The sequence below is a fragment of the Salmo salar genome, chromosome 12 (genome assembly GCF_965601325.2).
Source record: "Salmo salar chromosome 12, fSalSal1, whole genome shotgun sequence".
NCBI lineage: Eukaryota > Metazoa > Chordata > Actinopteri > Salmoniformes > Salmonidae > Salmo > Salmo salar.
Genome location: NC_138302.1, coordinates 47,935,152 through 47,947,273, shown reverse-complemented (window position 1 = coordinate 47,947,273; position 12,122 = coordinate 47,935,152). Strand labels below are relative to the sequence as shown.

Here is a 12,122-nt window from a genome sequence, read left to right as displayed (position 1 = left end):
GGCCATATTGAGCATCGTTATGTTTGGAGCAAAAAGGGGGAGGCTTGCAAGCCGAAGAACACCATCCCAACCGTGAAGCACGGGGGTGGCAGCATCATGTTGTGGGGGTGCTTTGCTGCAGGAGAGATTGGTGCACTTCACAAAATAGATGGCATCATGAGGCAGGAAAATGATGTGGATATATTGGAGCAACATCTCAAGACATCAGTCAGGAAGTTAAAGCTTGGTCGCAAATGGGTCTTCCAAATGGACAGTGACCCCAAGCATACTTCCAAAGTTGTGGCAAAATGGCTTAAGGACAACAAAGTCAAGGTATTAGAGTGGCCATCACAAAGCCCTGACCTCAATCTTATAGAAAATGTGTGGGTAGAACTGAAAAGGCGTGTGCGAGCAAGGAGGCCTACAAACCTGACTCAGTTACACCAGCTCTGTCAGGAGGAATGGGCCAGAATTCACCCAACTTATTGTGGGAAGCTTGTGGAAGGCTAGCCGAAACGTTTGACCAAAGTTAAACAATTTAAAGGCAACGCTACCAAATACTAATTGAGTGTATGTCAACTTCTGACCCACTGGGAATGTGATGAAAGAAGTAAAACCTGAAATAAATCATTCTCTCTACTATTATTCTGACATTTCACATTCTTAAAATAAAGTGGTGATCCTATCTGACCTAAGACAGGGAATCTTTACTAGGATTAGATATCAGGAATTGTGAAAAACTGAGTTTAAATGTATTTGGTTAAAGTTTAAATGTATTTGGTTAAACTTTAAATGCACAGTGTGAAAAACAGTATAAAAAGTACCAGGAAGTGCCTAGTGTTTAATGTCTCTATTTATAAATGGTACAGCAGCGTTGGCTGTGTGTGTGTGTGTGTGTGTGTGTGTGTGTGTGTGTGTGTGTGTGTGTGTGTGTGTGTGTGTGTGTGTGTGTGTGTGTGTGTGTGTGTGTGTGTGTGTGTGTGTGTGTGTGTGTGTGTGTGAGAGAGAGAGAGAGTGGGTGTTTATGCCTGTGTGTACGAGGCTTGTGTGAGTGTGTGGGAGTATGTGTGCAAAAAAGTATTTAAGGTGCAGGACTGAGTACCGGGGAGGTAGACAGCTTATGGTGGCTCTTCAACAGTCTGATGGCCTGGTGATAGAAGCTGTTTCCAAGCCTTTTGGTCCCGGCTCTGATGCACCTGTACCGTCTGCCAGACAGCATTAGAGTGAACAGTCCGTTACCCGGGTGGCTGAGGTCCTTAATGATCTTCTTGTCCTTCCTTCGACATAGAGTGCTGCAAATGTCCTGGAGGGCAGGCAGTGTGCCCCCAATGGAGCACACTGTGGTGTCGATGTCATGGGACCATTTCAGGTCCTCAGTGATGTGCACGCCGAGGAACTTGAAGATTTTGACCCTCCCCACTGTGGCCCTATCGATGTGGATGAGCGCGTGCTCTCTGATCTGTCTCCTGTAGTCCACGATCAGCTCCTTGGTTTTGTTGACGTTGAGGGAGAGGATATTGCCCTGGCACCACTCTTCCAGGGCTTCAACCTCCTCCCGGTAGGCCGTCTCGTTTTTGTTCCATACCCTCACCACTTGGGGTCGGCCCGACATGAAGTCCAGGAACCAGTTGCACAGGGATGAGTTCAGACCCAGGGCCCTGAGTTTAGTGACAAGCTTGGGGGGCGCTATGGTGTTGAAAGCTGAGCTGTAGTTGATGAACCACATTCTCACGTAGGTATTCCTCTTTTCCAGGTGGGATAGGGTGGTGTGTGGTGCAATGGCGATTGTGTCATCCATGGATCTGTTGGGGCGGAATGCAAGTTGTAGGGGTAAAGTGGGAGGTGATATGGTCCTTGACTAGCCACTCATGATGACAAAAGTGAGTGCTATGGAGCGATAGTCATTTAGTTCAGTTCCCATAGCTTGCCTGGAACAGCGGTTGACATCTTAAGCATGTGGGGACAACAGACTGCGATAGGGAGCGATTTAATAAAGGTTATCTGCACCAGGAATGGTCTCAAATGAACACCTAAAGAAATCCAACGCTAAACCCTCCTAAGACCGAAAGGACAAGGAGACTAGTGAAAAATTGGAATATGAACAGTTTGGTAAAAAAAAGTAGTTATGACACGTAAATGGTGGAGCCCTTTGAACCTAACGATGAAGAAAAATGTCAAAGTGAGAATGGCAGGAAACGTGCGAGTGACAAGGAAAAAGCTGCCCTTGGTATTCTAGAGCTGCTAGCGAGGTAAAAAATAGGGCAGGGGCAAGAAGGCAGGAAACCAGTGGACGGTGGCCTCTAGTAGGAATGTCTTCTGGAGACCAGCGATAAGAGACTTAACTCTCTCCTGTCTGAAACGTTTCCCCGTTAACATCGCGACGTGCCCAGATATCTCACATGTAAAGATAGTCCATGCAGAGAAAACATGGGGAATGGCATCAGTGATTTGCATGTTGAATGTGTAGGTTTTCATCAGGTTGTGTCTTGTTGCAGAGCAGGTGCTTAAAAAGGTTATAGTGGCATTCAAGGATCTGAAACACATGAAGGTTCAGATAGAAATACATAATGTAGAACTACAGAGCTCTCTCTCTCTCTTTCTCACCTCCTCTTGACATTGAGGTAATGAGTGAGGATGGAAGGCACCGCAGCAGAGGGCTGATGGGCAGTGGTTCTCCAGGTTGAAATAATGGAAGTCGGACAATAAACACAGGGCTTATCAGAGCTGAAGCAGAGCTTCCAACCCGATAGGGGCCATATTACAGAGGCCGTTGCAAAAAATGTGACCCTTTCCAGAGTATTTTGTCCACTCGGTTACTGAAATAATGGACGTGATAGGGAGGATGCTGGAGCTATCTGAAAGGGTTTTGTCGCCCCGACATTCACTTCTCTATCACATCCATTAAGTATCCTTTTACCGATTTAACCATAAACAACTTTCTCCGATTGCTAGATATTGACATAGGTCTGATGTTACAGTATTATTGCGTACGTTTTTGAATTGGATTATGTGTTGTGGTCTAACAGAAAAGACAAACCAGCACTGATATCAAACACTATCACACTAGAAAACAGCAAGGAAATCCAAGAGACCTACAGGTTGTGGTTTTTGGGCTGGTTTGCCAGACTTATTTGGGACTATAAAGCACTTTCAATGAAGACTCTCCAATGATCATGCTCTTAAATCAAGGCTTAATCTGGTTTGCGGAAACCAGCCCTTACAAATCCAACCTGCTCCTCCTAGTCGTCACAGACTGTGACCTCACACTTTTACCCACAAGCTCTCTGGACAATCTTGGCTTCTCCCTCATCCCAAGTCTCGTAAATGTGCTCCGTAGTCATGATAGACCAGTTCTGTCATTGGGGAAAGCTTCTCTGCTGCGTCGCTATTGCCGTCACCCTATTCTCAAGTGTGGGAGCTACAAGAAAAGATGATAGGAAGGTTTTCCAGGCTGTGCCAGGCCTTATCTGGCCCTGTGGCATGCCATTACGGGGCTAATAACAGCTGTCCGCAGGCTGTCGAGGACACAGGGAGGCCTGGGCCTGCTAACAGGCCCTGACAGGTCTCATTAGAGTGCTGGCACCACACAGCCAAACTCTTGACACTTATTCACTCCCTTACTTCAAGCGGAGAGGAGAAGTCGTGTGGTCTCGTTCCCTTTCTCCCCTCCCCTCCAATGTTGCCAATTCTTTCTTTTAGATTTTTGTGTTCACTCTTTTCCTTTATTCTTTATTCTCTCTTTCTCTAGTTTTCTCTTTCTACCACTCTTTTTCATGTTCTCTTTCTCTGTCATTCTCTAGCTTTTGTATATTCTCTCTTTCTTAATTTTTGTTAGAACCTCTTGTTCTATTATTATTATTTATTATTAATTATTATATTATTATTATTTATTATTTCCACCTCTACATGTATCTCTCCCTCTCTCAGTGCTCTCCTCTTTGCCCGAATTGTGAATTTGGTTGCAGGGGACAGGTTCACCCCTGAATTCTTTGCCCTAATTCACACGCAGAGGAATATAGATGTTTACCGAGACAGGAGACATGGGCGGGATGGGTGTATATATGTTCATATACCAACAGATATTTCTCATTCCAAATGTGAAATGAAGTGAAACTGGGTGGGTTTATACGTTTAGTCAAATCAGTTGCTCATGTTTGCTTGGACATGTGTAGCATCCTTGTCTACATCCTTAATGGCATGGAAGTAAAAAAGTTGACAATGGAAGACATGGCTGTTGATAAATGGAGAGGAAAGAGTCCTTGTTCTCGCACACTAATTTGAATGCCATAAACTGCTTCTTTTTTTTTATATGCCAATGTGTGCTTTACAAAACACATACTTATGCTGATTTCTCTGTTTATTCGATGCATCAAAGCAACACACATTACATTTAGACTATTACTATAATTTCAGCCATAGTAACGAAGTGTGTCCGCAGGAAGCAAGCACACAATATGAAATTATAATGTCGTCGTCGTCGTCGTCCCCTCAGCCACAGTGGTGGCTTTTCGCTGCTATAGGGACTTCCCCCCCAGCTAGACTAACAGACACCTAAGCAAACATTCGCCTAGTCGGTTAATTTAGCCCTTAGTCACTGCTCAACCAATCTCTGCACAGCAGCCCAGAGAGGGAACAAACACGGGGGAACCAATGTTGAAGGTTAGGACATGGAACGATAACAATGGAGGGTGGGGGAGAGGAGAACTTGCACTACACCCAATGGTATAGTATTACGACATGACACAAGCCTATCTTTTCAGCACTTAAAGTATGATCTTTTTCTCATGAGCTACAGTTCAAAATATGCATTGTACCTATACATGATATCTTATGCATTCTAAATCCTATATTACACGATCAAATGTTCTTTTAAAAGCCAGCAGCGCTACAAACTAATTCATTGGCTGTCATGGCCATTCCGTCTTTCTTTTTCTAGGCAATGTAGTGCAGCAAAGCTCTAGGCACAGCTGCAGGGTATTGTTACCTGTAATGTAAGCAGTCGCATGTTATATTATTTACTCAGATCTGGACTTAATGTTACACGTGTCTCAACATAATATTCTTCCCCGATTAGCCAGAAAGGGGTCTGCATGCTCGGGGCTCCGCCAATGAGTGGAATGCAAGGACCAGACTGGCTTATGGAGGAACTCTATCACACACATGCATGCGAGCGTGCACGTAAACATGCACACACACAAACAGGCATGCATACATAAACACAAGAACACGTGCACGCTCGCACACCGCACAACCTGTCAGATACACCCATACTTACACGGACATACTGTACATACACATACGCTGTACACACAGGCACTGTACACACAGGCACTGTACACACAGGCATACACACACACAGGCACACACACATGTGCATACGTATACAGCACCAGTCAAAGGTTTGGTCACACCTACTCATTCAAGGGTTTTTCTTTCTTTTTACTATTTTCTACATTGTAGAATAATAGTGAAGACATCAAAACTATGAAATAACACATATGGAATCATGTAGTAACCCAAAAACTGTTAAACAAATCAAGATATATTTTAAAGCCTTTTTGAAATCTGACACGGCGGCTGGATTAACATCAAGTTAAGCTTTATTTTGATGTATTGCACTTGTGATTTCATGAAAGTTTAATATTTAGAGTAATTTAATTTGAATTTGAGCGTCCTACTAATCCGCAAGAAGTTAAGAAGGAAAGAAATACCACAAATTAACAAGGCACACCATTCCAGGTGACTAGCCCATGAAGCTGGTTGAGAGAATGCCAAGAGTGTGCAAAGCTGTCATCAAGGCAAAGGGTGGCTACTTTGAAGAATCTAAAATGTAAAATATATTTTGATTTGTTTAACAGTTTTTTTGGTTACTACATGATTGCATATGTGTTATTTAGTAGTTTTGATGTCTTCACTATTATTCTACAATGTAGAAAATAGTTAAAAGAAAGAAAAACCCTTGAATGAATAGGTGTGTCCAAACTTTTGACTGGTACTGTACAAACAAAAAAACGTCTTTGGCTTGGATTCAGGAACAGTAGATTTAATCCTCCACACTCCACTTCCATCACAAATGGCAACTGCAATCCATTCCTATAGGAATACAGCTATCCTAAAGACGCCATTGATATGATACCACAAAGATACCATACTGTACAGTCCTGAGCCCATGCACTCAGTCTCATGTCAGTCCCATTGCATAAACAGCATACTGCGTAATATCACTCTCATTTTCCCGCAGCGGTCTGAAATGTTGAGCCTGAATAATTTTTCAGTGGTTTCATACAATGTGTGTCCCAAAAGGCAACCTTTTCCTTATATAGTGCACTACTTTTGACCATGGCCTTGGTCAAAAGTTGTGCACTGAAAGAAAATAAGGTGCCATTTGGGACACACCCATACACAGTAGTCTCTCTCACTGGTCCCTGTCTGTACAGTATGCAGTTCAAACATGGAGATATGTGGCTACAGGGACTGAGCTATGCCAGCCCTCCTGGCCTAGGCTTACATAATGATATTACTCACTGGCTAAGCATGTAGCTGCCAGATTCTTCAGCAGGCTGACTGGGCCTGTAATGCTGCTATTTAAAAAGGTTGTGAATTGCTACCAAGAGAATGCCTCCCAGGTACCGCAGAACACTGTGATTTAGACACAGATTGTCTGGTTTAGCTACCAGTTTGTCTTTTGAGGGACAAATGTGCCTCCAGCAGCAAAAAAAATTGTTTTTCGAAAACATAGGTGGTCTCGCTTGACTTTCTCTGTCAATATTTACACAGTAAGAAAAAAAGAGAGTGCAGAAAAGTATGGTTAACAGGACCGGATTACAAAACGAGCATGCAGGACACGTACCCTGGGGCCCCTGGGGCCCCCCACCCCAAAGAAAGATAGCATATGAATACGTCAGTTGTGGGCCACCTGGAGGTCAGGCAAAATGTGTAAAATAGCATGAGATAAGCTACAAAACTGCACATTCTTCTGTCTGCCCCATGGCAAATGTGCAGAAAGTTAACTATACAGTATATCGGGTGTGGGGGCCCCCTGGAGGTAGGTGCCCGGGGCCATAGCTGTGCTAGTCCGGCCCTGACGGTAAAAGTTGCTTATAACAACACATCATATGTTTTTCATGACATTGTATGTCGACAAACTTTTTAACAATCTCAGACCCACAATGAAAGACCCTGGTGAGGCTCAGCCTTGGAGGTGTGTGTGTGTGTGTGTATATGTGTGTGTGTGTGTGTGTGTGTGTGTGTGTGTGTGTGTGTGTGTGTGTGTGTGTGTGTGTGTGTGTGTGTGTGTGGTGTGTGGTGTAGGTCTATTACCTGTCAACATTCTATTAAAACCTTGAGTGAACCCCCTTCTTCCTCCTCCTTTCCTCTACCCACGGTCTGTTTACGTGTCTCGCATAGTTTTCACTTCTTGTTGATCTTCCAGTCAACAGTGAGGTGAATTTATAATGTTGTACTACAACAGTATGGATACTGCAACAGTAAATACAGGGTATGAGATCAACTCTCTGTATAATATAAATGAGGGTTGTGACCTGTGTGGCTGACTCTGACACTCGGGTAGTGTTCAGTAGGGAGGAAAAGTTTTGAAACAATTTAAAACCGGGTGGTACTATGCCTTGACTTGTCTAATAGGGAACTCTTTTTTTTTGTTTTCAGTTTCAAAAACGTTTCAAAAATGTTGTAAGATGGTTTGCTAGCGTGTGCCCTACTGAACATGACCCGGAGCAGCATGGTGCCCTCAGCTATAGATATAGGCAGCAGTGAGCTAAATATCCTTATAGTTGAATATTTCGAGCTCAGGTGCTCTGTGAATCATATGCAACTGGCATAGTGTCTCCAAAATCCCATTGAAATTGGAACATTTTGTGAACGAATTATGACTATATCCAGAGATCATATACTTTATTGATTAGACTTCCATCAGGAATTCATCTTTGACTTATCTCAGCCAATGCAGATGTCAATAGAAGAGCACATTATACAGATGACTAATGTAATACATGACCCTACTACTTATAAGGGTACGAGGGTTCACAATGAAGTTTGAGGGCTTCTGCCTGTGCTGCTTTCTGGCTGGCAAACTTGCTCCACGGACCATGGAAGGTTTCTTTTGGGGTATCTTCACTGACAGAACACAGAACGACCTTGGGAGCGCTTTTGCCTGGCTGATTCATAAGTCAGCAAAGGCAAAGTGTGAGGTTCAACCCTTCACGTTGCTTATTTTTAGTGCAGTTGACTCAGAACAGACAGCCGTTCTGTATTTCAGCATAAATACAAATAAAAAAGATTGTCAAGAGAGACAAGTCCAAGAGAGTAGGCTACTATCAAACACAAAAGCAAAACCGAACTCCCAAAAAACGAATCAAACTAGATATTACATAGAAGTTTGGTTGTACACTGAGTATACAAAACATTAAGGACACCTGCTCTTTCCATGACATAGACTAACCAGATGAATCTAGTTGAAAGCTATGATCCCTTATTGATGTCACCTTTTAAATCCACTTCATTCCGTGTAGATGAAGGGGAGGAGACAGGTTAAAGAAGGATTTTTAAGCCTTGAGACAATTGAGATGTGGATTGTGTATGTGTGCCATTCAGAGGGTGAATGGGCAAGACAAAAGATTGACATGCCTTTAAATGGGGTATGTGAGTAGGTCCCAGGCGCACTGGTTTGTGTCGAGAACTGCAATGCTGCTGGGTTTTTCGCGCTCAACAGTTTCCCGTGTGTATCAAGAATGGTCCACCACCCAAAGGACATCCAGCCAACTTGACACAACTGTGGGAAGCAGTGGAGTCAACATGGGCCAGCTTCCTCATGGAACGCTTTCAACACCTTGTAAAGTCCATTCCCCCGATGAATTGAGGCTGTTCCTAGGGCAAAAGGGGGTGCAACGCAATATTAGGAAAGTGTTCCTAATGTTTGCTATACTCAGTGTATAAGATCAATCACTGGATATGTGCCTTCAGTGTCAATCTCAAAAAGCAATGTACTCAACCATGTATTCCTTTCTGCCATGTGTAAGTCGAGGCGAGAATCTTTCTATACCTCTCATAAAGTACACACAATGCTATACCACTCACATGCTGCATAGCTCCATCTGAGTCAGACAGAAAAGCACTCTGTCTATCATGAAGCTATAGATAAGTGCATAATAAAGGGTCCAGAAAGCAATGGAAGTTGTCTCTGTCGTTTGCACTCAAATCCTCATCTTTGTACGGTGCCGTCTGACTGCTGTCTTACACTGTGAGCAGACTGCATAGTTAGAATACAATACACAGTGACAGGGGAATGTCTGTGGAGCTTTGAACTGGCTACACGACAATGATTCACTAAGAAAACAGATCGTTGCGAGTAGATTTAGTTTGGGTGAAAACAGGGGAGGCTCTTTTGTGAGGGTGGAACATGCAAACGGTAGATTATTTGAATGCAGTTTTTGTATCGAAAGCCAGTAGAATAATCCCATAACAAATTGGGAAAAGCAAACAGTGGAAATGGAGATGTTTTGAGGGTTGAATTTGTCGAAAGAAAATGGAAAAGTTTGGCTTTTAGCCTTGTTTTGCGAGAAAAGATTTGTGTTTTGTTGAGAGACAATTATTGAAAGTGCTACATTTGTCACTGGATAACTGTCAAAAATTCAACGTAATCGCTTCAGCAAAAAATTATTCAGAGTTTGTTCAGGAATGTCCTTGCTAAGGTTATGTGCTTGGCGTATGTGCATATGCAATTACTGTACATATGGTAGTTTCAAACACACAAAGTTAACTTCTCTCCCTTTTCAGGGTAGTTAATATGCTGACAAAAGGTTGAGTTGATTTCGTTTTCCAAGCGTATTGTAATGGTGCTTTGAATGAATTAACATAATTAACCTAATGACCTCCATAGTCTAACATAGTCCAATTGTGATTATTTTGCTCGGTTGACAATATATCTGACAGGCCGGTGTGAGTTGCTGATCTCAGCTATATCCTCTGTTCCGTGTGTGTGTGTAACTAGCTGACACAACACACACACACACACACACACACACACACACACACACACACACACACACACACACACACACACACACACACACACACACACTTGCACATGAACCATGCTAAAGTAAGTAATGCAAAGACCCACAGGAATACATTGTACAGTATCTCTGCTACAGAAGCAGGGTCATATGGACAACAGACACCAAAGGCATAACAACACACGCACGCACACACGCACGCACACATCTGTGCAGTACGCAAACAAACACTCAAATGTATGCTCTTGCACTTTCAAAGAGCACATATTCACTTAATCAGAACTGTTTAGACCACAAAAAAACCTAAGATGTCATTTGGCTTCCCACCAAAGCCTAATTTTTATTTGTATTTTCTGTGCTGGGAACGTTAGTGTCCCCCTCTGAGCTGTTGAATGCATAACCACACACACACACACACCACACACACACACACACACACACACACACACACACACACACACACACACACACACACACACACACACACACACCCCCCCCCCCCCCCCTGTACGATACTTTGGTGGTTCATTACGGAGATGTTCTTTTGCTTCTATTGACCGCGGAGGAATTGGAAATACGCTCAATCACAGGGACAGTAGACTACTATCCGAAGCTAGGGCTACACAACCTAAAACACCAGCCGTGTTGTACTGTGTTGTAATGTAAGTCATCCAATAGCAAACGTATAACCCCATCGCTGTAAGAAGAAAGCCTCAACTCAAATATTATAAAACATATTTTGACATCAATTGGAAGCAGTAACTTCCCATTATGTACGCTTAACATTTCATGACTAGAACCAAGTGAATGTATTCAAAATAGATACTGAAGTATGTCATTGTTAAAGGTGCAGTTATACATGTGATTTTCCTGTGTTTTTATATATATTTATACACTATGAGGTTGGAATAATACTGTGAAATTGTGAAAATTATGATAATGTCCTTTCAGTGTAAGTGAAAGAGACAGGTTAAAGAAGGATTTTTAAGCTTTGAGACAATTGAGACATGGATTTTGTATGTGTGCCGTTCAGAGGTTGAATTGGCTAGACAAAATATTTAAGTGCCTTTGAACGGGGTTTGTAATAGGTGCCTGGGTTTCTCCAAACTCAACAGTTTCAAGAATGGTCCACCACCCAAATTGCTAACTATTGCTAACTTGACACAACCGTGGGAAGCATTGGAGTCAACATGGGCCAGCATCCCTGTGGAACGCTTTCGACACCTTGTAGGGTACAAGTCAATATTAGGAAGGTGTTCTTAATGTTTGGTATACTCAGTGTAAAGTATAGTAGTCAACAAGAAAGTGCATGTTTTGAGGAAGTGACTTGAGTTACAGTAACAGCGACTTGATAATGAATGTGATATTTACAGTAATCATAAGCACACCCACGTTTCTCGGTTAGTAGAAAGTGGCTTTTTTGGTTACAGGAGTAGGTGTAGTCAAGTCAGATCACTAGATCAGAACATGAGTCTATAGAGGCTTTCTATGGGACTGAGGCATGTCCTAACATGGACACAGTAGTACTGTACAGTAAGACTGTGAAACCCCTGTAAGAAGATACCATTGACAGGTACAACAGGGGGAGACAGACTCAGGGGCAGAAACAGCAGAGTTGAAGTGTAGGTGTTCACGTCAGTGGCTACTCCCTCTTCCCCCCCCCCCCCCCCTCCTCTCTCTCCTCTCTCTCTCTCTCTCTCTCCTCTCTCTCTCTCTCTCTCTCTCTCTCTCTCTCTCTCTCTCTCTCTCGAGTGTTTTGCGTTATCCTAATTAGAAATTCCCCCTCTGACCAACTGAAATTGAATTGCCGTCATTTGCATAATGATAGCTCACTGGGCCCGCGGCCAATTCGCCATGCGATGAAATATAGCAATCACTTAGAGAGTTATTTTTATTATTGTATTATTGCTCGGAGGTACAGTATGTCCTCAATATGACAGGAGCTGGACAATGTAAGGACGGATCTGGATTCTTCTGGCATTTGAGATGTAGGCTTCTCTATGCTTTCAACACATGCACATTTGTCTCTGTATTTTTACTGTGTTTCATATGAATCCCTGGGTGCGTCCCAAATGGAACACTATTCCCTATACTGTAGTGCACTTTTTTTTT

General features: G+C 42.9%; 1 protein-coding gene across 9 annotated transcripts in view; it reads left to right on the top strand.

Annotated features, from left to right (window-relative positions):
- LOC106565275 (TOX high mobility group box family member 2) overlaps positions 1–12,122 on the top strand; it is a 142,722-nt gene that overhangs the window by 34,316 nt on the left and 96,284 nt on the right. The window contains exon 1 of one of the 9 annotated variants that reach the window (XM_045691415.2): positions 4,551–4,701. The exons of the other annotated variants lie outside the window; for them this stretch is intronic. Coding sequence (XP_045547371.1) covers positions 4,630–4,701 — 72 coding nt within the window. The 5' untranslated portion in view covers positions 4,551–4,629. Of the gene's footprint in view, positions 1–4,550; positions 4,702–12,122 lie in introns of those variants that run through there. 9 annotated transcript variants of the gene reach the window in all.